Below are 23,939 nucleotides of genomic sequence, written 5' to 3'. Positions count from 1 at the left end.
CAAGTCATCTCATATTTTACATACAAAAAAATCTAAACAAATATTCTCTTTTTAAATCGAACAACTATTCTAAATTAAAAATAATTTTGTGTTAATTATTTAGAATTATTCAATCAAATTAAAAATAAAAAATTACACGTACAACATGTGTGTATCTTTTATTAGTGTATATTGTTATAATTGACGGATCATGTCACATACTATCATGTATTCCATAAAAAATAAAATAGTTTTTTTTTTAAAAAAAATAAACAAAAGTTTTTTGAAATTAAAATAGTCAGATATAAAACAAAATATAATATCACAATATAGTAAAAACATGTAGTTAATTTGATAAGATAATTTTTTTTAATCAAATCTAAACTTAGATCATGTCTTCGTATAGTTAATTGTTGGTTTTCTTATGCTGCCATAATAAATACGACATGTATTCCTTAGGTAAATTTACTTTATACATTCTCCGATGAATTACAAATGTTATATTTTGGCTTTTAGCTTAGTTCGAATATTTTTTTAGTTTCTAATATCTGATCTAAGCATCGATAGGATTTTGTTAGAATAATCTTAATCAGGTGCATCTAACGTATTTGTTTTCCGTCTATAAGTCATCATAACGTATTTTGTTAGAATAATCTTAATATAGATATGTGATATCTTTCGTAATAGACCTATTCAATTTAAAATACACAAAAAAACTCGTGATATCGTCTCACAAAGTTGAATCGTAAGATGGATATTCGATCCGACCTTTTTATGTCAAATATGCTATTTTCACTGCAGAAGTATATTTTTTTTAGTTATGTTATGAAAAAATATTATGTGATATATGTTTATTTGAGTGAAAAATATTATTCTTTATGTTAAAATCATCATTTTCACGACAGATATAAATCGAGTCTCACAAATATTGATCATGGAGAACATTGTACACAAGACCTGCTTTAAATATTGATTCCAAAAAAAGATTTTTCATTGGTTATCACTTTGTCTGCTTAACTAATTCGTACCAACTAAACAAATGGAAATTATTTTTTATTTATTTTTATCAACAAATGGAATTCATTATACTTTTGACCTGAAGAAAAAAAAATTCTCTTTCAGCTCTGGTGTCCATGTATTGACTTTGTTTATTTGTTTATTCCGACTTCATACATAATTTATTTATACAAAATACAGTTTTAGAAAACAATTTTCTGAAAACAACCACCAACAGAAACAGACATATCATTCACTTTCGAGGGTGGAAAAAAAACTTCCCATTCATTTAATAATGATAGAATGAACACATAAATGTTGGACTTGCAGGCCTAATTTTGATCTATTGCACTTCAAACTGCAGAGGAAGACTTGGTCATGGAGGCAATCTTCTTCTTTATGTTGCTTTGCTTCTCCCCGTTTCCAGTTTTCTCACTTGACAGTCTCAAACCGGGGGAAACACTGAACTCATCTGCATACTTGATTTCTTCCAAAAAGATTTTCACTTTAGGATTCTATTCTCCTGACAATAGCAACCGAAGTTATCTTGGAATATGGTACACTAGCAATTATATAGATACGGATACCCCAGTTTGGATTGCAAACAGGAACAATCCCATATACGGTAACTCCGGCAGTCTCAAGATAAGCATCACGGGTGAGGTGATCATCGAGCACAGCGGGGGCGATCTTATCGAGATTTATAAGTCTGAAACTGGGACCAATGTAACGGCTACTTTGCTGGATACTGGGAATCTTTTGGTAAAAGAGATTAACTCATCATCATGGGGGGGTGGCAACGTGGTGTGGGAAAGCTTTGATTATCCAACTGATACACTTCTTCCGAAGATGAAGTTAGGTGTGAACCACAAGACTGGAAAGAACTGGACACTTACTTCATGGTTTTCTGCAAGCAATCCGGCTTCAGGGGCTTTTAGTCTGGAATGGGATTGGATCAGGCGCAGGTTGTTGGTTAAACGACGAGGAGTGCTTTCTTGGACTAGTGGGGACTTGAAATTTTATTATGAATATGGGAGTCTGAAGATTTACTCGTTTGACAATATAGTTCCTAAGCCTGATCCTTTCAATCTCAACTACATTTTTAAAAATGTTTCCAATCAAGATGAAGAATACTTCACCTATTCCCTCTACGTAGATCCCTTCACGCCTGAAAATCGAAAGATTATATCTGGATGGACACTGCAAAATCAGGGGAATATCTATGACAATGACAGAGTTAACGTTGCCCTAGTTGATCTTTGCTATGGTTATAATACTAGAGGTGTTGGAAATGATGTTTACTTGGGCTGTGAACGCTGGGAGCAGCCTAAGTGTCGAAACAGGCATCAGATGTTCAATTACACTTATGGACGGTTTCCATTCGTTGCGACATATTCATATGACAACACTTCAAACCTTACCCTAAGTGATTGCAGGGCAAACTGCTGGAACGACTGCAAATGCATCTCCTATAAGGATGAGAATAATGGATGCTCGTACTGGAGAGGTGAAAATGCAGAGCTACTGCAAGATTATGGGCCAGAGTTACAGTTAAGATATTTCCTAGTATCAGCAGCATCAGAGGAAAAAAGAAGTATGTTTACAACTCCCGAGTCCAAAAGCAATAAGCATGATACTGCGAAAAATCTCATAGCTCTGTTTTATGGAAATATTTGTTTAATTAATATGGAAAGTTTGAGTTTTTATCATTCTAAATGATCTTTAACAGGATGGAAGATCTGGCCTCTTCCTGTGGCAATCACTTTATTTCTGGTTTCAATAGTCACAGCATCCTTCGTTGTCCGAAAATTTAAACAAGGTACTTATAAATTATACGTGGCAACAAATGATTTCAGTGATCTTTCAGTGCTGATATTTTCTTTGTGGGTACAATTTGATAGCGAAAAAGAAGAAGATCAAAGTAATGCAGGAGCTAATGACACTTGAAGGATACACTGGAATATCAGAATTCGAAAACAATGGGGGTCATGATCTTAAAATGTTTTCTCATGCGTCTCTTCTGGCCTCAACCGATGATTTTTCTTTGAACAACAAACTTGGAGAGGGCGGTTTTGGCCCGGTTTACAAGGTGAATTTGAGAGTTGAATCCTTTTACCTTAAACTGAGAATAAAAATGCTCTTACCTTGTCTGTAATATATATAGCTTCCTTCTTGAAAGAGGTATCATAATTCAAAAATATATGAACCGAGTGATCTTGTTTACATATGGTGGCAAATTTTTGATCCTTATGTTATAATACTGAGCTCACCAGTCACCAGCCTTGGTTATTTATGAACTCTTCTAAAGCTACCCATGTTCTTCGTCATATATTATATTTTTCAGGGGAAAACTCCGGAAGGACGTGAAATAGCAATAAAGATACTGTCACGAACTTCAAAACAAGGATTGATCGAGTTCAAAACCGAACTAATACTCATATCTAAACTCCAACATAGAAATCTAGTAAAGCTATTGGGTTTCTGCATTCATGGAAATGAGAAGATGATAGTCTATGATTACATGCCCAACAAAAGCTTGGACTTCTTTCTCTTTGGTGAGTTATTATGTTCAGCTTGAATTAACTATAGCATAAAGTGAAGTGAAGAAGACTGAAGTATGTCGAATATCTGTCTACGTAAACTTCTGATGCAAGTAGTTCAAACGTGACAGATCAAACAAAGAGAACTGTACTGAATTGGGATACACGTTTCAATATAATCGAGGGGATTGCTCAAGGATTGCTTTACCTTCATAAGCACTCTAGATTACTGATAGTTCATAGAGATCTGAAAGCTGGTAACATATTGCTGGATGAGAACATGAACCCAAAAATTTCTGATTTCGGTTTAGCGAGAATCTTAAAGCCAAATGTATCTGAAGAAAATACGAGCAAGCGTGTTGGAACATGGTAAGTGGCAATGATAGGCAGAACTAAAATTATTTGAGTTAGTTTAGATTGAACCAGAATTGGAACTATCAAATAAGCTTCACTGATTATTTTTGACAGCGGATACATGGCTCCTGAATATGTGACACAAGGTACTTTCTCTGTCAAATCTGATATCTATAGTTTCGGAATTCTGATACTGGAGATTGTGAGTGGACGGAGAAACAACAGCTTCAAGAATCTTGAAGGCCCTCTGACTCTAGCAGAATGTGTAAGTCATTAACATGATGCTAATGAAAATATGTATATGGCATGAGTCGTCTTTCACGTATGTTACACTAAAATTCGAGTCGGAATGATTTCAGGCTTGGGACATGTGGAAGCAATGCACTGAAATAGAGCTCATTGATCCTATGCTAAAGACTACAGACAAGAAAGATCAACTGAGAAAATGCTTTCAAGTTGGTCTTTTATGTGTACAAGATAAGGCTATTGATCGGCCCTTTATCGAAGACGTTGCATCCATGCTGAAAAGTGAAACCAAGTCTTTGCCAGTGCCTGGGAAACCAGCATTTGTTGTGAGAAACGATGGAGTTCCGACGAGGCGAAAACCCGAGCCAGAGTTCTCCAAGAACGCCGTATCAATTTCTGCAATGTATGGAAGATAATAAGTAATGCTCTTTGTTTATTAATATCTGATGTTCCTTTTGTAGGGATCCCAACTTTGTATATTCTAAGAAATACTCCACTTAGGGATAAGTTTTTGGATATAAAAAATGGGATTTAGTTTTAAATTTAAAATATAAAATATTTTAGTTGCTTAACACATATAAAATTATTGTTATTATTATTATTTTGAAAAAAGTTTATTATTTTTAGATGTGCATAGGAAATGATTTAACTTATTCTAACTCTTACCTTTTTGTGTAGTTTTATCACAAATGAATTAATGAAATATTACTAAAAAGAAAAAAAAATCTGAGTTATTTATTTATTTTTTAAAGTGTAAATAATGTCATACGTTGGGATTTGTAGAAAAATGTTGCAATCGAATCTTAATTGAAATGTTGGTGTAATATAAGTTACAAGTCATCTATGACTCGTGACAAAGTAGCACTGTTATTTGTTATACCGGTGGAGAAATGTGATATATATAATTTTATGAATCAATTCAATCTATGAATTTCTGTGATCATAATTTATATATATAATAATCATTATTTTACATTCATATCGTGTTTACGTTTGTTAATATCAATAAAAAAATAATTTATTTGAATAAACAAATTTTGTTTAAGTGGGACATTATGACGTTAATAGTTTTTGTACCATTTCTGCAAATACATTGTACGTACCTTACATTGGAATGAATGCATATTTGAAATTAAAGGTTTACGCGACATGACCTTTAAATCTGTTTTGTTTGGAAAACATTTTTTTATTTTTGAAAATTAAATTTAATTTTCTTACTTTCTTATTTTTTTTCCAGAATATATATTTATAACTTTTTATATCGCAATTTATAATAACTTATAATTCGAAAAATATTCTAGTATTATTAACATGACACCACCTCGTCATTATTAAAAAACCAATATTATTAGCAAAAAACTAAATATTTGTAATATGATATAATTCACCATAAGAAAGACGTGTTTGTAGGCTACATTTGATGTTTCAAATCGTGTTATATATTTTTTTAATTCAAACAAGCCACGTTTGCACAAATTATTAAAAATTAAATGCAGTAAAAACCAAATACAAATAATCATTGATAAAACATTCGATTCATCTGTTTTTTTTTTAGAAAATCGACAATAAATTATATATTAAACACTTTAAATGAATAAAACAATATATCGATGATTTTTTAATTAAAAAATAAACATAATATTTTATCATTGATTTATTCTATTTTTTTCATGCGTGACGTTCAATGTTTTTACTTTTTAGTTATTTGTATAAACAAAACTTATTTGATTAAAATATAACACGATTTAGAACATCAAATATAACATAATATTTTATCCCAGTCCAATAAATTTTTGTATAGTAGTGATTTATAGCGAAAGTATCTCTTTTGGTAGGTGATGGGTTTCAATATACGTTTTTCCACAATTTTTTAAAAATATAGCATTAAATATTTATTATACAAATATACTTTCTTGTCAATATAAATCGTATCCCATTTTACATAAAAATAAAGAAAATATGTGACGTAGATCTTGCCTATGTTGGTGATTATGTGATAGCATTTGATAGAAAACATCGTGCAGGGATCAAGAACGCGGAGAAAGGGAGTAGCGGTTTGTGAGAGCAGATCAGATCAGATCAGATAGATTTGAAGAGTCTAGATGAGCTGTTGGAGAGGCATCTCAACAGGGCTTTGACTATGGAGAAGAACAATGAAGAAGAGTACCCCGGTTTCCCCGCCGCGATGCCCGTGCCCAGGAGACAGAGGCGGGAGTGGGAGATTGATCCCTCTAAGCTGGTTATTAAAGATGTGATTGCACGTGGCACCTTCGGAACTGTTCACCGTGGCTGGTATATAATTAACATTATAATATTATCAATGTAAGGATAACAAAAGTTTGGTTAAAGCTCAGCTCTACCTGTTTAAGGGTCATGCCTGGATATTGAATAAGATTTATTGACGTTCAGTAATAAGAACTTCAAAATTTGGAATTGACCTGATATCAAGTACGGATTGCGGAGTATTTTATTTGAGGGGACTGCTTTGCGGTGCGAAAGACTCACTTTTAAAAGTGCATATAAATATGAGTTTCCTGCCCGATCTCCTCTAGGTTTGCCTTCCTTTCCAGGCGGCACCAATATATTCAAGATTTTGGAGCCTCTACCGTTGCTACTTGTACTAATTTCCAATTACCTGTGATGATACATTTCCGCTTTTCTTAAACGTGTTCACTTGACACACATTAGATGTCTGTTGTGTCTTGAAATCATGCATACCTCATAAAGAACTGGAGAAAAAAGCTAGCATTTAAAGTGGTCGTACAGATGGCGCTCGATCTTGCTCGGGGGTACCTTGAATTCGAAATTTTCCATTTTCACAATTATCAGTACTCTATAACTCTCTCTACTGATTGTTTTTGAAGCGATCTTTATCAAGTCTTGTTGACTATATGTATGGCTGATTTTGCCTGTCGCTGTGTGGGTTAAGTCAACTTCGCTCACAGAAGATTGTTCACAGAGACGTCAAGACAGAAAACATGTCGTATGCCTTCATAAGCGGATATTTAAAGCACATGCAATTCATTTTTTAATCCAACTTATAGCATAATTTGCCAGTGGTGGTGGAGAGTGGGACCAACAGGAACCATTTCCTACCACTCTTACTATTTGAAGGAATGTATATATGTGTTATTTTCTAAAAAGCCAAAAAATACTTGTTCTGCCTCTATTTCCATTAATCCTAAAAAATTGGAAACATCTCTTACCCTAGAATTCTATCATTCATGCACTTGGTGGTTTTCACGGATGACAATAATTAAATTACATTAATCCGGTGGCAAACAATACCATTGATCTAAATCACCGATGTTAGCATAAAAATGAGCCCTCCATCCTTTGAGAAAAAAGCTGCTGCATTACTAACTTAAGCCTCGTGTCTACAAAACTGCAGGTTCTGAATGGAAACCTGTATAAAAGAAAATGTGCATTTTATCCCCAGAATCTGCGGCCAGAGATACCGAGATGTTGTCCAAGCTCCCTTACTAATGTGATGAAACGATGCTGGGATGCAAACCCAGATAAGCGTCCCGATATGGATGAAGTTGTTGCGATGATAGAGGCGATTGACACAACGCGAGGCGGAGGAATGATCCCCATTGATAATGAGCAACAAGGTTGTCTGTGTTTTCGGAAAACTCGTGGCCCTTGAAAATGTACCTTTGGGAGCATGTAAAATTACCATATTTCTTTCGCATTCTAGAAAATTGGAGAAGCTGATATTTTTTAGACACCATCGTCATCCGTAATGTGTTCATTTATCTACTGTATGTTTTGTCGATACCGCTCAATTACTATGTAATAAAAGTCTGAACTCCCTAAAACATGAATCAGAAAAGGCAAATTGTGCACATTAATTTAAAATTTGAATCCGAAAGTACATCATATAATTGATTTATTTTTTTTTTACAGGTACACATACAAGGAGTGTCAAAATCAGTTATTTTACATCAGTGCTTATTGAATTTTTACACAGGTATTCAGCATGATCTCAATCCAGTACTTAGATGTTGATCAATTGCCCCATGTCGAACAGATGTAGCCGTGAGTGTATTATTAGACAGGGGCTGCGGAGTTAGTTCTCTGAAGTTGAATCTCCGGCTGGCTGGTGTTGCCGGTGCCATCGTCGTCCCAATCGGTGGTCCCATAGTAGGTTGCATAGAGTATCAGTTGAACTAGCCCAGACAAACTTCCTAAACCATTCGGAACCTACATGATCACAATTTAAAATGGTAAAAACCCCATTACTATATATATATATATTGATGCAAATATTAGGGAATGTATTACGATAGAAGAAGTGATTAATACCATGACATAGGGATCAAACTTGATGAGAGCATATGAAAACCAAATCATTCCATTCAAGAAATTGGCAAGCGACAGATAAAAGGGCATGAATTTCACGCTCTTGGTTTTAATAACTCGTTTCTGCAAAAATTCAAAAAAAAAAAATCTAATCAAAACAACCACACATATATATATATTTTCTCATACTATATGATGCATATATATATAGGTTATAACATACCATGACGGTCAAGGGAGACGTGTACATTATGATGTTGAAAACTATACACAATATTCCGATGAGCATCGATCTTTGTTTGGTGCCATGCAGAAACACCAATGTTATAAACACAACCACCACCATGAACACCAATTCGATCAGTAGAGCCAGAAGGATTTTTCGCTGTATTAATGTATAAATAAGCAACAGATTAAGTCTATATTCAACGAGAGATATATAATTAGAATGAGATGGATAAGAATAAGTTTTAACATATATACGCGTTTGGCCCAATCAGAGTAGACGAAAAAGACGGTGACGTAGAAGATCTCGATGAAGAATCCGACACCATTGATGGTGACGACCAGAAGGCTGTCTGGGTGAACGAAGGGCATCCCGTAGAAGACCCACATCGCGCAGTTCAGCACCGTCGCGATATACGGGTCCGGTTTGAATGCTTGCACCGATTTCGCTTTCCATATCTTGAAAAATGTTGGACTGAATAAAATATATGTAACTAACGTTATTTAATTTACTTTATTGAAATAATTAATGTCATACATAATCATTACTTATATATATATATATTCTCCTCACTGAATTTGTATATATATTAGAGTATTACAGCGGGGAGAGGAAGAGACCAAATGAGATCACATTTCCTGCAAATTCAACAAAAGAAATCATTAATACAAAATTAAATAGGAGATAAATAGACTAATTAAAAGGCATCTGCCATTTACATTTAACAAGAAGACATGCATATATATCGATGACCTGAGCTTAATAGAAATCATATTCCTGTACTACAACAAGACTTTAAAATTTTGATTTAATTGAATCACATACCGATAACTCCGACTATGGTCCTAGCTGTTTCTGCGTCCACCATCTTTAAAACTCAAAAAAATGATAAAATTGAGCAACCACGGATGCCGGAAGGGGTGACAAAATATACATATAATCTGAGAGTTGGAATGATCTGCAGAAACAAATAATTCCAACGGCTGTCATATGTATTTGCCGTAATACTTCTGTTACGGGTTAATTCTGGGCAAAAGGATCTATATATAGAGTTTCAAATGGATATTTGATGGTTATGAATTCACCTGTTTTCCTATAATTTTGGAGTCGATTTGACTGCAAATTAAATATTTACGATAAGTTTTGATCTTTTATTGATAGACTTACATACGTGAATGCATGCATGCAACTCAATCTATCATTAATTATCTGCTTGAAATAATCACCTTTTTATGTATTTAAATTATTCAAAAATCGGCATTTTATTTAATTTTATGTATGATTACATCGTATGTTTTTTTTCTTTTACGAAAACAACAATTGCTACAATCTCATTTAATCTGAAAACACTTTTTTCCCCCTTCCAAGACCTAGAGATGGCTTACCAATTAAATCCTTTCAGCATCAAGAGTAAGTCTTTTGTGGGACGGTCTCACGAATCTTTATCTGTGAGACGAGTAAACTCTATCGATATTCACAATAAAAAGTAATACTCTAGGCTATGTTTGGTTTAAATGATAGGATTACAAAATGATTAACAATTTAACACATAAATGATAAAAAGAATGATTGAAGTTGATAATGATAAAATAATATTATGTTTGGTATCATTATTAAGAATGTGATAAATAATAATCTTTTGATAAATTGACGAAATTGCCCTTCCACTTTTGCGGCGGTGGTGGTCGGCCGGCGGCAGGAGGAGGGGGTGGTCGACAGCGGCGGCGTCGGGGGACGGCCGGCGGGGGTGGTCGGCGTCGGCGGCCGGCGGAGTCGGCGGCGTCCGGGGACGGGCGGCGGCGGGGGTCGACCGGCGAAGGGGGTGGTCGGTGGGCGGTCGGTGGAGAGACGTGGTTGTGAGTTTTAATTTAAGAGATGGGTAAAATTGGAAAAATATGATGGATTAAGAGTATGATAAATAATCCTAATGGGTGAGGAGTGATTATTTTATCCCAGTTAATATAATCTAATCATTCATATGAGGTATTGACTTGGTTAAATAATCCCTCGTACCAAACAAGGGATAAGGTGGGTTAAAAATTATAAACTCACCTTATCACCCCTACCATACACTCCCTTAGCATAAAAATTAATACTTTTTCATTGATGACCCAAATAAGAGATCCGTATCACAAAATATGACCCGTGAGACCTTCTCACACAAGTTTTTGTCCAACAAATAACAATCAAACATCTAAATTATTTATTTACTGAAATATTTAATCGACATAATTCTTCTCTTTTCTTTTTATTTCAATCTTGTCTGTTTTTCGTATGCAGTCTCCAAATCCTAAATCCGCCCATGTTTGAAACGATGTAGAACTGCTGAGTTATAATTTTTGAGTGGAAAAAGAAATTAAACGAATTTAAAATTATGAGATATTCAAATCTATGCTATATAATAATGAATAAATCTTTTAGAGTAATTATATTAGTCACTTTAGTAGACGGAAATAAATAATCATATATTCAATAAAAAAATTATTATAACAACCTATTATATTTTAATAAATTCAAAAAATAACGAATAATTTGTTAATAATAATTAATAACTTAAAGATTTAAAAACTAATTGATTAGATTAAAAGTCGATAATCATGTACATAACTTGAAGATTTAAAAACTAATTAATTAGTATTCAGAGTATGCTGGTTCCTCGTTGCAAGAGATAAAAGAGGGAAACTTGAAATCTTATGTTTAATCAAAAGAGTTGTGGCAGTTTCTTGATTCATATGCATGAAGAAGCTGTGTTTAAAAAAAGTTGATGTATTTTCTTTAATCGAATTATTTTACTTAATTCATTAATAGTCGTTGAAATTTACAGGTGATCATTTTTAATGTCTTGGTAACATGATAATTAATTATATTGTATAATATAATTTTTCATGTTATTTGGTATTATTGGTATTACGATATAACAATTTATATTATCTGTACGTGTTTGATGGAGTGCTGACCTCCTCCTCCTCTATCTAGATATTTTCTTGTCACATCAATTTATTGAGAAAGAAAACTTAATCTAATTTTTCCACTCTATAATTATTTAAATTGTCATTTACTCAAAGTTTAGGTATGCTTTTTCTTTGGTCAATCATTCTCCATAAAGAAAAGAAAAGCATTTAATAATTATTTTAATTTCAGTCGAATTTAAATATAGGTTAAAATCTTAAGCATCTTATAAGGTTATCACTTTTAAATGAAATTTGATGATATATATATATATATTATATAATCTGTCAAGTTTTAACTTAGGTTTTCAATTTATAGTTTACACCACAAGATATTGTGTAAAGTTATAATTTTAGACCAAAAAATTAAATTTTAATACCGTTTTGGTTGCTGTTGAATACAAGAAAAAAAACGAATTTTATGCCAACTTGCAGCCAAATGCCATTGTCACTTCATATCCACCAAACTAAAGCTCCTTAGACTTCAAATAATACCTCTTGTACATTTTTCTCCTTCAAGATATTGTTTCCACTCTACGCCATCATCCAAAATAATAATAATAATAATAATAATAATAAAAAAGACCTATCAATTTGCAAATAAATTAAATGAATGAACCAACACCTGATGTTTTACACAGATACATGTTTATTCCTTTCTTGGCTTCTACATATTGGAGGAATGCACTTATCTGTTTTTTGGTTCTTCCTTTGTCCGTTTGTTTTGCATATAAAAGTAGTGTTTCTAGTCAAGAAATCTAAATCTTGAAAAGGGTTCTTTTTCTTGGAAAAAACCAAGCTACAAAATGCTATTTTTTATCGTATTAAAGCCATGATCATGGAGATTGTATTATCTGTGACACTTCTATTTGTCGGGATAGCTGCTTTGGTGATCATTCACATTTGTGTGGTGGGGAGAGCTTTCAGTGGTGATTTCCCAGGGAGGGCATCGATTTCGGACCCTAGTCGAACCATTCGGATTCCGAGCATGAGACAAGAGGATATAAAGGAGTTGCCATGTTTTGATTACAAGGTCGAAGAGAATGGGAATAGAGAATGTTCTGTATGTTTGGAAAATTTCAAAAACGGGGAAACATGCAAGAAGCTGCCCAAGTGTAGTCACAGTTTCCATTCCGAGTGTATTGATTCTTGGCTTTTGAAGACCGCAGCTTGCCCAATATGTAGAGCATCTGTTGGATCATTACACTTTGAACAAGTTCACAATAGGAGCCATTCAGATGAAGTTGGAGTAGAATTAGTCTAGCGTCGCGCCTCACTGTATAGTCTTTGTTGTATTGATTGAATGTTTGCTGCGTACGATATAAGCATTTTGTCTGTGCTTAAGAAATTATGTGAATGTGCAGATAACGCAGCATCAGCCTATGGTGGGAGAGAAGAAAGAGTTGGATTCAATTGTTTTTATTATTTTTTCGGGAAATCCATTTGGATTTTTTCTTTTTATTACATTTGATAGAGGTTTTTCTCTATCACCAGGTAGGTATCAAATCCAAGTTTCTCGCATATCAGTAGAAAGGAGTTGATGCCACGGTACCACAACAAGAACGACTAATCGAACTGGATTCTGAAATGTCATATTTATTCTTGAGTATCCATGGCTCCTCCCATTAGTAGAAAAAAATTAATTTTGGTCAAATCACACTGCTCCCTAAATATAATAATAATTTCATAAACAAGTAAAGACATAATATGTCTCATATGTTGACAATATTCTTTCATTTGGCTGAAAGATCAAATAAAATAAATATGACTTTAAATTAAGAGAAGTTTATTATATCATGTTCGTATTTTTAACCATGATTAGATCGTATTGTATAAGAAAATAAGCATAACATTAAGGAGACGACAAAACTTCATTAAACGACACTGTTTCGTCACCAAATATGGTTGGTTTTGATTTTCAAATTTGTGCGATTGTAGACGGTAGGCAACTAGGCAGGCTTTTGAATTTGGCTCTTCCATATAAATCTATGGGCAAAACCCACCTGCTCTTGATAATACCCTCCCCAGAAAAATATATTCAATATTGTCATCTTATTTTCAGTTTCCACATCACATTTAAATTCATTTTCAATCACTTCAAAAATACCATATTTTATATTGTAACACAGTATAATTTATAGTTTAAAATGTTGAAATACTACAAACCTTGTTAAATTAAAACCTTAGAGAGGGATTCTACGTCGAAAAGTCTCGTCCATCGTCCAAGACTTTACGCCTCTACTTCTCATACATAGACCACATAACCGATAATTATTCTGAATACAACACTCTCCTCAAATATACTTTAAACACAGTCATTTTTCAGATGGAATAATCACGATTCATGCGTACGAGGCCTCCGGTTGTATTTTATTTTTCGAAACCAGTGATGCAAGAACAGCATCAGCTGAAAATTGACTTCTGATAAGGTGTTAAAAGGACTTCAATCACGAAGAGATACAAGCCATCCACATAATATCTAGATGCTTGCAATTTCAGATATCATGAACAGTAATCGCTTCATTAAAAATGTTCAGTAATCATAATTACATGCGAAAAAACATTAATCCAGGAATAATAGACGATCTATGCAGATAGAATCTGCTTTTACCAGTTAAGAGTTCAAAATAAAAACGTTGTGTCAGTAACAACAAGGCCATGAAGATGATAACCAACACATTCAAAGGTAACCTCGTAAGGGGAAAGCACGACCATCATCAACAAATCAAGTAGACTTGGCCTCACTCTTCTCACCGATGCTCTCTAATTCCTTGCGAAGCTGCAATGAGAAATCATCACTGACATCGTCATCATCCCAGTCATCTTCCCATTGCTGAGTCACTTCTTTGCCTTCCTCTTTGTCATCCCACTCTACAAACTCCAAACCCGTGAGGGGGCAAAACTTGGCACTAATAAGGATTTTGAGTACTCACAATCAAGTTACACATTAACGACTTCATGATTCCAACGAACAAATGAAAAACTGACAAGACAAAGGAGAGAGTTTTGCATTGCATGTCCATCGTTTAAGAAAGGCCAAAGGGCGATTAATAATAAACAGATCTGGCCAAGTCGAGTAACCAATACAACCTAGGATCTTCAGAATTCAATTTTCAGTCTTAACACATCCCGAAGAAAGCCGTGCAACAAGAAGATCAAAATGAGAAAACACGAGCTGCTGATCATCAACTTGTGAAAGGTATGGATGACCAGCTAGAGGGGACTCTACTAATTTCGAAGTCTAATGAGCATGGAGATACACTCACCCACCCAACTAACATGTTAAAATGACTATAGTATTGTAATACATGGCAACTGATTATTTCCAATTTCAAACACTTTCAGAGACAGATGAACCAAGTAAATTGGAGTAAAAGGCTACAAGGTTTGGATCTCAGAATCAACAGGTCCTAGATGCTTCAACACAAGGGATGTTAATTTTGATGAATCAAGAATGCGTTACAATCTTAAAAGAGCAAAGATGAAAGGTGGCAGTCATGGAAAAATGGAGTCCCAAGTTGAGGTGGAGTTTCCAGACAACAACAAAGCACCCGAAACTGACACTCAATTAGAACATACACTTGATCACCCTCAAGACAGTGACATTCGACAATCAGAACAAAATCTGAGCTCATACAGATTGGCAAGGGATAGGCAAAGGAGGGATATTAGGCCTTCATTGAGACTTGGGGAAGTAGACATGATATGTTATGCATTGAATAAAAACAGAGAAGGTGGTGTATTCTGAACCAACATCCTACAAAAAGGCAATGTCCAGTAAGGATAAGGTACAATGGGAAAGGGCCATGAAGGAAGAATTAAAATCACTCTCGATGAATAATAATACATGGCAGTTCACAGTTGATTAACAAACCTAAAGACAAAGGGTGCTAGGCTGCAAATGGATATTCAAACTTAAAGAAGGCTCCACAGCAGCAAACAAAGTGAAGTTTAAAGCCAGGCTGGTGGCAAAGGGCTATTCCCAAATCGAAAGGGTAGATTTCAATCAAATCTACTGCCCTGTAGTCAAGCATTGCTCAATAAGGTTGGTACAAGCCATTGTTGCTCACATGGATCTCAAATTAGAGCAGCTAGATGTTAAGACAGTCTTCCAACACGATGATCTTGAAGAAACCATCTTTATAGAACTCCCAGAAAGATTTCAACCTTTTAAGGCAAAGAATAAAGTGTGTTTGCAAGAGAGGTCACTGTATGGACTTAAACAAAGTCCTACACAGTGGTACAAGAAGTTCAATGACTCCATGATGAGGATAAATTTCCAAAAAAGCTCTGAAAGGAATATAATTTTTTCTTTAATTATATTTTCTTTTTTGATAACATTGTGCCCATTAAATTATAGATTTTTTCCTTTCTAGGCTATTGAGATATTTGATAAAATCTAGAGATGTTAAATTTATTTAAAAGAGTTTATTTCCTATTTAAACTCTTGTTTCCATATCTTGTAGGATTCTATTCAAGAAATAAACTTTAGGACAAATGAAGCTTTTAAATAATCAAATATAGATGTAGGGATCGATGGAGGAATATAGACGTCGCAGGAGAGCAATGACGGGAGTTAATGATTTACTTCGAATATATCAAGTGCTCAAGCCAAGGCGTATTGCTCTGTTTTCGTGGAGTGTTGAAGACACACATGTAGACACAACACCTAATCAGAGTGTTGATTAGAGTGTTGTTCATCAAACAAAATTCCGGCTTCACAAATGTTGCATCCGTGATTTTGGTGTTTTGAATGCACTTTGATTTCTCACTTCGTTAAGACATACTAGCATTGGTGTAAATTGACAAGTTTTTCTGGTGAATCTTTTGCCCTGAGACAACGCACAAGTGTTGTGCATGATTAATTTCGTCTTATTTTATTTATCAAATTTTAATTATGTGATACATTATATCATACCGTTATGTTATGTTTAGGTGTTACAACACTGCACACAAAACATACATCAGATTCACACAATTTTAATCTATTTAGTATTCTTATGTCAAACAACTCTTTCAAGCTCCTTTGACAGTTGTGTTTACTAGAAAGATGAGGAAGATCACGCCAAGACATACCTTATCCTATATGTGGTTGCATGCTCGTTGCAAGTGTCAATAAGAGCTTAAAAGGAAACTGAATTCTGAATTCGAGATGATGGATTAGGAGAGGCCAAGAAGATCTTGGGAATGGAACTTCAGAGAGACAGAAAGAACAAAAGCTTGTTTCTTGGCCAACACACATACCTTGAGATGGTATTGCTTAGATTCAATATGCATGAGGCAAAACAAGTAACCTTCAATAGGACAACTGTCGAAGTGTAATGTAAATTAGGGTAAAACCAATTCCCTTAATTAAGGGATTCGGTTAGTCAATATGCAAATTTTTAGGAATTAGTTAGTTAGTTTCTTTTTTCTGTTATTCTAGAGTATTCTGTAAATCCCTATTTATGTAACCTTTTATTGACTTATTGTATTATCGAACAAGGAAGAAATTATTCCTGAGTTATTTTTTCCACATGGTATCAGAGCCCTAGGACATTAGTCTGGGTTCATTCTGCACATTCCAGCCTTCATTGTTGTCCAGTTTTTCTTCAAGCCTTCATTGTTGTCGTTTCTTTTCTATTTCCCTATCATTCACCATGTCAATCTCTGATATAGCCATCTCCAACAATTCGTCTCTCCCTGATGATACCTATGCTGTCCAGAAGACCGGTGACCTGCAGAATATTCGGGCCTCCAATCGACTCAACGGGAAAAATTATCTCAAGTGGTCCCAATTCATTCGCACATATCTCAAAGGCAAAGGAAGAATCAGCCATCTTATTGGAACGGGACCACCGAGGGAGGATCCAAAGTTTGACGCTTGGGATGAAGAGGACTCTATGATCATGTCCTGGTTATGGGACTCCATGGATCCCGTGATCAGTGACACATGTATGTTCTTCTCCACAGCAAGGGAAACTTGGGACTATATCCGCCGCACCTACTCAAAGGCCAAGGATGCTGCTCAGGTGTATGAGATAAAGACTAAAACTGCAGCCCTCAAACAAAGTACCAAATCTGTCATTGAGTATGCTTCTCTGCTGCAAAACCTATGGCAGGAACTTGATTATTACCGAGTCTTTGAGATGAAATGCCCGGAGGATGCTGTACTATTGAAGAACTTTATTGAGAGAGACCGAATATATGATTTTTTGGCCGGATTAAACCCTGAATTTGATCAAGTAAGAATTCAGGTCCTTGGCCGAGAGGACACACCGTCCCTAGAAGAGACGATCTCACTGATTCGCTCAGAAGAAAGTCGCAGGGGTATCATGCTTGAGCCACAGCACATGGATGGATCAGCACTTGCAACAAAAGGAGAGGATCTAGAGACGAATAAGGCGGCTGATATGCAAAGACCATATCCAAGTAGAGAAAATCAGTGGAAGGGGAACAAAGACACCTATGGTGTACTCATTGCAAGAAACCAAGACACACAAGGGAAAATTGTTGGAAGCTACATGGCAAACCACCAAGCAAAGAATGTGGAGCCCGAGTAGGGAAGCCGAGACCTCAAGCGCACATAGCTGAGGATCAAACCAGGGATGAAAACTCAGCAGCAGAGGGGCTTAACCGAGAGGAGATTGAGAAGCTAAAAAATTTGCAAGGGTCCCTAGAGAAGCCCTCTGGTACATGTTCTCTAGCCCTCTCAGGTAATGGTTCATTCTCCTTTTCTGTAGATGCCCCAGGAACCCTAAATGCCAACTCTTGGATAATAGACTCTGGTGCTAGTGACCATATGACACCCATATCTCAGATTTTTCACTCTTATACACCATGCCCAAGTAACAGGAAAATTGTAGTGGCAAATGGCTCTGTGGCTACAGTGGCAGGCTTCGGAGACATACATATCTCCCCTATGCTTAGCCTAAAAAATGTACTTCATGTGCCAAAACTGTCCAGCAGCCTTGTCTCCATCCATAAACTCACTCGTGATCTTAAATGCCATGTTACGTTTTTTCCTTCCTATGGTGTTTTTCAGGACCTAGCTTCGGGGAGGAAGATTGGACTTGCTAAGGAAAAGGGGGGCCTTTACTACCTTGAGTCTGCACCACAAGCCAGGAGCAATTTGTCCTTGTTTAGTTCATCCAATAAAGATACCATTTGGCTACACCATTTGCGCCTTGGTCATCCTTCCTTTAGGACTCTAAAAGTTATGTTTCCTTATTTATTTCAAGGATTAGATATTTCGGAATTTCATTGTGACACATGTGAATTGGCAAAACATACTCGAGTATCTTTTCCTATCAGTAATAAAAGAAGTTCTTCTCCTTTCCATTTAATTCATAGTGATGTATGGGGTCCCTCTCGGATACCTAACATTTCTGGGGCCCGCTGGTTTGTCTCTTTGATTGATGATTGCACTCGTGTCACATGGATATTTCTCCTTAAACATAAATCTGAAGTTAGCACTATTATACCAAATTTCCATGCGATGATTCAAAATCAATTTGGAGTAAAAATAAAAGGGTTTAGGACAGACAATGCCACAGATTACTTCAACCAAATCCTATCACCCTATTTCCTGTCACATGGCATTATCCATGACTCATCGTGTGTTCAAACACCTCAACAAAATGGGGTGGCTGAAAGAAAAAATGGACACTTGCTAAACACTACCCGAGCCCTACTTCTTCATGGAAACGTTCCTAAGACCTATTGGGGGGAAGCTGTCCTTACAGCCACACACATGATTAATAGACTTCCTTCACGGGTGCTTGACAACAAGAGTCCAGTAGAGTGCCTTAACAGCTTCTATCCTCACTTTAGAACCTCAAACGGACTCACCCCTAAGGTATTTGGGTGCACTGCCTTTGTTCATGTCCATAACACCCAAAGAGATAAGTTGGATCCCCGAGCCATCAAATGTATGTTCCTCGGTTACTCAGCCACTAAAAAGGGGTATAAGTGCTATAATCCTTCTTCCAGAAAATCGTACATCTCTATCGATGTTACCTTCAGTGAAAATAAACCGTTCTTCTCCAAGTCCTCTCTTCAGGGGGAGAGTTCACTAGAAGATAGTCCTTGAGAATCCTTTGAGCCGATCCACACTCTTGATCTCCCTCCTATACCAACCGAGCCTTCTAACCCCACAAATGTGTCATCTTCCCACAAGTTTCCTAGGTTCTCTCAGGTGTACTCAAGGAGGAAGACTGCCCCGGAACAGACTCAAGTCCAAGCTTCCAATCCAGACTCCGGAAATGAGACCACGGTAAGTCCCGAACACCCTTCTCATATTCAACAGAGTGAAACACCAACCATTGGCCCAACAAATGACCTAGACCTTCCTATTGCCATCAGAAAAGATACCCGGGAATGCACTAAACGACCACTATATCCATTATCTCACTATGTTTCCCTTAAAAACCTATCGCCAGCCCACAAAAAATTCATTGTCAGTTTAAACACCATTGCAATCCCTACTACTGTCTCTGAGGCATTGTCAACAAGGGAATGGAGAGATGCCATGGGAGAAGAAATGAAAGCATTGGAAAAGAATAAAACCTGGGAGGTTGTGAATAAACCAGAGGGAAAGAACATTGTTGACTGTAAATGGATTTTTTCACTGAAATACAAGGCTGATGGATCCCTTGAAAGATACAAGGCAAGGTTGGTAGCCAAAGGGTATACTCAGACGTATGGAGTTGATTATCTGGAAACTTTTGCCCCGGTTGCCAAAATGAACACTGTGAGAATTCTTTTGTCATTAGCTGCTCACTATAGCTGGCAACTTCTGCAGTATGATGTTAAGAATGCTTTCCTCCATGGTGACTTAGATGAAGAAATCTACATGCACATCCCACAGGGTTTTGATGGAGAATCAAGCAATAAGGTGTGCAAATTAAAGAAGGCCCTTTATGGGTTAAAACAATCTCCAAGGGCATGGTTCGGGAGGTTTGCAAACTTTATGAAGGAATCTGGATACAAACAAAGCCAAGGTGATCACACCCTCTTCATTAAACACTCCTCTGCAGGGGGAGTAACGGCTCTTCTAGTCTATGTCGACGACATCATAGTAACCGGGAATGATGAAGAAGAAAAGCTCGAATTAAAGAGAAGATTGGGAAAGGAGTTTGAGATAAAAGAACTGGGCAGGTTGAAGTACTTTCTCGGTATTGAGGTGGCTTATTCTACACACGGGATTCTCATCTCTCAACAAAAATACATTACAGACCTACTTACCGAGACAGGAAAGGCTGGGTGTAAACCGGCCTCTACTCCAATGGATCCGAATCACAAATTGGGAGAAGATAAAGAGGAACCAGCAGTTGATAAAAGGATGTACCAGAGGTTAGTTGGTAGACTCATATACCTTGCTCATACTCGGCCAGATATAGCCTACTCAGTCAGTGTGATCAGCCAATTCATGCATGATCCAAGAGAGTCACATCTTCAAGCTGCAAATAGGGTACTTCATTATTTGAAAGGGAACCCAGGGAAAGGGATTATGTTCAAAAGGAACGAGAGGCTTACAGTAGAAGCCTACACCGACGCTGACTATGCAGGATCCCTAGTAGATAGAAGGTCTACTTCGGGGTATTGTACGTTTCTAGGTGGCAACCTAGTAACATGGAGGAGTAAGAAGCAGAATGTTGTGGCCAAGTCCTCAGCCGAAGCAGAATTCAGGGCGATTGCTCAAGGACTATGCGAAATACTATGGCTAAAGATTATTTTGGATGATCTACGAGTCAAGGTCGAAGGTCCCATGAAACTCTACAGTGACAACAAGTCCGCAATCAACATTGCACATAATCCTATACAACACGATAGGACAAAGCATATTGAGATTGACAGACACTTCATCAAAGAGAAATTGGAGAGAAAACTAGTGTGTATGTCTTATGTTCCAACCGGGTGCCAGTTGGCTGATGTTCTGACTAAGGGACTAAGCAGTTCAAGTTTTCATGGGCTCATATCCAAGCTGGGAATGGAAGACATCTATTCCTCAGCTTGAGGGGGAGTGTCGAAGTGTGATGTAAATTAGGGTAAAACCAATTCCCTTAATTAAGGGATTCGGTTAGTCAATATGCAGATTTTTAGGAATTAGTTAGTTAGTTTCCTTTTTCTGTTATTCTAGAGTATTCTGTAAATCCCTATTTATGTAACATTTTACTGACTTATTGTATTATCGAACAAGGAAGAAATTATTCCTGAATTATTTTTTCCACAACAACAGACTTGGCCTACTATTTCAAAAACGGACAAACACATTGCAATCCGTGGTGGGATTTGTAGATTCTGACTTTGCAGGGAATTTGGATACAAGAAAGTGACTTACAGGTTTTGTATTCACAATGTTTGGTACAACAATATGTTGGAAGGCCATGTTACAATCAGTAGTGGCTAGTAGTGGCTATTTCAACAACTGAGGCTGAATTTATAGCTATCAACGAAGGAATAGAGCCAATATGGCTCTAGGGACTGATATCTGAACTAGGAATAAAGCAGGAGAAAGTGATAGTCCATTGTGATAACCAAAGTGTCATTCACCTATTCAAGCACCAGGTTTTCCACAAAAGATCGAAGCATATTGATGTCAAACTCCATTTTGAAACGGATATAATTTCAAAGAGGGCGGTGAAGCTAGAGAAAGTTAGTACAGAGGAGAATACACCAAATGAATTTACTAAAGCACTGCCTCAAGTTAAGTTTAAGTATAGTTTAAACTTAGTTGGGGTGGTGGAAAGAAACTAACTCGAGGCGCAGGAGCGGAGGAGGCAGCCAACTTTCAGACAAGGTGAAGATTTGTTGTAAGTGTGTCTGTCAAAGTTGGAAAATGGTACGGGCTTGAAATTGGAAGGCTTGTTGGACTTATTCTAGGTCTTTGGCCAAGACTTAATACAAGGCCCAAAAAAGAATAAGCCCGTTAACTTGATTAAGCCATTGGAGCTTACAACCGATTTACAAAGCTTCAATCGGCAGTTGATTCTTCTTCATTCTCTCATCTTTGGCAAGATTCTCTGATGCACAGATTGACACAGCTGATTCAGGGGAGAAAGAACAACAGTAAGAGAAAGGTGAAAGCTTGATAATAGAATAGAGGAACAGGTGAGCTCTAATTGTAAAATTCTTCATTTTTCTTTTTGTTGGGCATTGCTTTTAATCGGTGCTTGGATCTTGGTCTAATAAAGATTGGTGCCTCCCGTGGATGTATGCTTGGATCTTGGTTTAATAAAGATTGGTGTCTCCCGTGGATGTATGCAATTGAAAGCCGAACCACGTAAATCCTGTCTCCAGTTTAATTTCTTCCTTGATTTACGTATATTAAATTGCTGGTTGAGACCAAATCTTTAAAGGTCATATTGCTTGTTCTGTGATTGCAAGACTTTCTGGGCATTCTGGTCAGAAGTTGTGCTCGATTCTTGGTGAATTTTGGGTAAATCGTGGTTGCTTACATAACAAAGCGCTTGTGAGTTGTAAGTAATCTCAAAGATTTAAATAGTAATCTTTCAGGTTTCAACTTCAAAACCTTGGTTCGTACTCCATGACACAAAATGAAGGACATTGCATCAACATTGCCAGTGTTTTCAACCAAGCAGAGTAACATAATTATCAGTTTCAAACATTTTAATTACTTAAAACACTGGCCTAAAATATCCACCAGATATTTGAATGGATAAAACTCAATTCCTATCATAATCACAGTTCACAAAAATACACTAAAACTTAGAAAGGTTACCACGATCAATATCAAAATCCTCAAACTCGTCATCGTCTTCGAGTATATCCATCTTCACTTCTTCAGTTGCAGGCTTTGGGGGTTCAGTCTCCATTCCTAAATCATGCAACATTTGGTTTCATACCGAAAAATAATACACAGAAAAATCAAAATCTCCGGTGTAAAACCTCCTAAGAAGTCTAGCTTTGAACATACTCAATCAACGATTCATCTTATCAGTTACGTTGATTGAGAGGTACGATATGAATGAACGATAGATCTTTCTCCAAGTTTGAAAGAAATTCAGGGAGGAAATCGAATTTACAAGAGCCGAATAGGTGAAGTTTCCATCTCGACGACGTCGTATGTGCAACTGAATCAAATTACGGAACCGCGCCCTAGGAATAAAGAAAATGCAATTTTAGCCCACGATTGAGAAGTTGCACCAAGAAAGTGGAGCAGCCCAATACCAATAAGTTATTTAATGTGCATCTGAAATTATCAAATTTGGGTCATATTCAAATATGTTTGAAAAAAGTCAAGTCGAATTCGAACTTAAAATTATTTTGTTTGATAATTCGTGAATTTTAATATTATATTAATATAATTATATACTAACTAAATATATTTAAAATCATTATTTT

General features: G+C 36.1%; 4 protein-coding genes across 4 annotated transcripts; 2 read left to right on the top strand and 2 right to left on the bottom strand.

Annotated features, from left to right (window-relative positions):
• The first annotated feature begins 1,250 nt into the window (after positions 1 to 1,250).
• On the top strand, positions 1,251 to 4,612 carry LOC142556760 (G-type lectin S-receptor-like serine/threonine-protein kinase CES101). The gene is made up of 7 exons (XM_075668248.1): positions 1,251 to 2,569; positions 2,705 to 2,794; positions 2,877 to 3,064; positions 3,320 to 3,530; positions 3,647 to 3,884; positions 3,984 to 4,134; positions 4,229 to 4,612. Exons 1-7 carry the CDS (start codon positions 1,354 to 1,356, stop codon positions 4,529 to 4,531), a joined length of 2,397 nt encoding a protein of 798 aa, XP_075524363.1. The 5' UTR covers positions 1,251 to 1,353; the 3' UTR covers positions 4,532 to 4,612.
• A 3,341-nt stretch (positions 4,613 to 7,953) lies between these two features.
• Positions 7,954 to 9,670, bottom strand: LOC142556759 (bidirectional sugar transporter SWEET5-like). The gene is made up of 6 exons (XM_075668247.1): positions 9,472 to 9,670; positions 9,248 to 9,284; positions 8,904 to 9,120; positions 8,644 to 8,805; positions 8,424 to 8,543; positions 7,954 to 8,321 (listed from the first exon to the last, which is right to left on the bottom strand). Exons 1-6 carry the CDS (start codon positions 9,512 to 9,514, stop codon positions 8,169 to 8,171), a joined length of 732 nt encoding a protein of 243 aa, XP_075524362.1. The 5' UTR covers positions 9,515 to 9,670; the 3' UTR covers positions 7,954 to 8,168.
• A 2,756-nt stretch (positions 9,671 to 12,426) lies between these two features.
• On the top strand, positions 12,427 to 12,858 carry LOC142504510 (RING-H2 finger protein ATL66-like). Its single transcript, XM_075617360.1, has one exon. It carries the CDS (start codon positions 12,427 to 12,429, stop codon positions 12,856 to 12,858), a length of 432 nt encoding a protein of 143 aa, XP_075473475.1.
• A 1,236-nt stretch (positions 12,859 to 14,094) lies between these two features.
• LOC142556166 (protein DELETION OF SUV3 SUPPRESSOR 1(I)-like) lies at positions 14,095 to 23,689 on the bottom strand. Its single transcript, XM_075667470.1, has 3 exons — positions 23,534 to 23,689; positions 23,317 to 23,413; positions 14,095 to 14,465 (listed from the first exon to the last, which is right to left on the bottom strand). The coding sequence occupies exons 2-3, from the start codon at positions 23,408 to 23,410 to the stop codon at positions 14,320 to 14,322; spliced, it is 240 nt and encodes a 79-aa protein (XP_075523585.1). The 5' UTR covers positions 23,411 to 23,413; positions 23,534 to 23,689; the 3' UTR covers positions 14,095 to 14,319.
• Positions 23,690 to 23,939: the final 250 nt, after the last annotated feature.

This window comes from Primulina tabacum, chromosome 9 (assembly GCF_025594145.1).
Source record: "Primulina tabacum isolate GXHZ01 chromosome 9, ASM2559414v2, whole genome shotgun sequence".
Lineage (NCBI taxonomy): Eukaryota > Viridiplantae > Streptophyta > Magnoliopsida > Lamiales > Gesneriaceae > Primulina > Primulina tabacum.
The sequence above is the reverse complement of the archived record's forward strand: the minus strand, read 5'-3'. Positions and strand labels throughout refer to the sequence as shown.

Coding starts and splice junctions, on each gene's coding strand:
- LOC142556760 (XM_075668248.1), top strand. CDS start 1,354: ATGGAGGCAATCTTCTTCTTTATGTTGCTTTGCTTCTCCCCGTTTCCA. Junction 3,531..3,646: donor CTTGGACTTCTTTCTCTTTG/GTGAGTTATTAT, acceptor CAAACGTGACAG/ATCAAACAAAGAGAACTGTA. Junction 4,135..4,228: donor CTCTGACTCTAGCAGAATGT/GTAAGTCATTAA, acceptor GAATGATTTCAG/GCTTGGGACATGTGGAAGCA.
- LOC142504510 (XM_075617360.1), top strand. CDS start 12,427: ATGATCATGGAGATTGTATTATCTGTGACACTTCTATTTGTCGGGATA.
- LOC142556166 (XM_075667470.1), bottom strand. CDS start 23,410: ATGGAGACTGAACCCCCAAAGCCTGCAACTGAAGAAGTGAAGATGGAT. Junction 14,466..23,316: donor GGATTTTGATATTGATCGTG/GTAACCTTTCTA, acceptor TGGAGTTTGTAG/AGTGGGATGACAAAGAGGAA.
- LOC142556759 (XM_075668247.1), bottom strand. CDS start 9,514: ATGGTGGACGCAGAAACAGCTAGGACCATAGTCGGAGTTATCG. Junction 8,544..8,643: donor CGTCTCCCTTGACCGTCATG/GTATGTTATAAC, acceptor GAATTTTTGCAG/AAACGAGTTATTAAAACCAA. Junction 8,322..8,423: donor AGTTTGATCCCTATGTCATG/GTATTAATCACT, acceptor GTGATCATGTAG/GTTCCGAATGGTTTAGGAAG.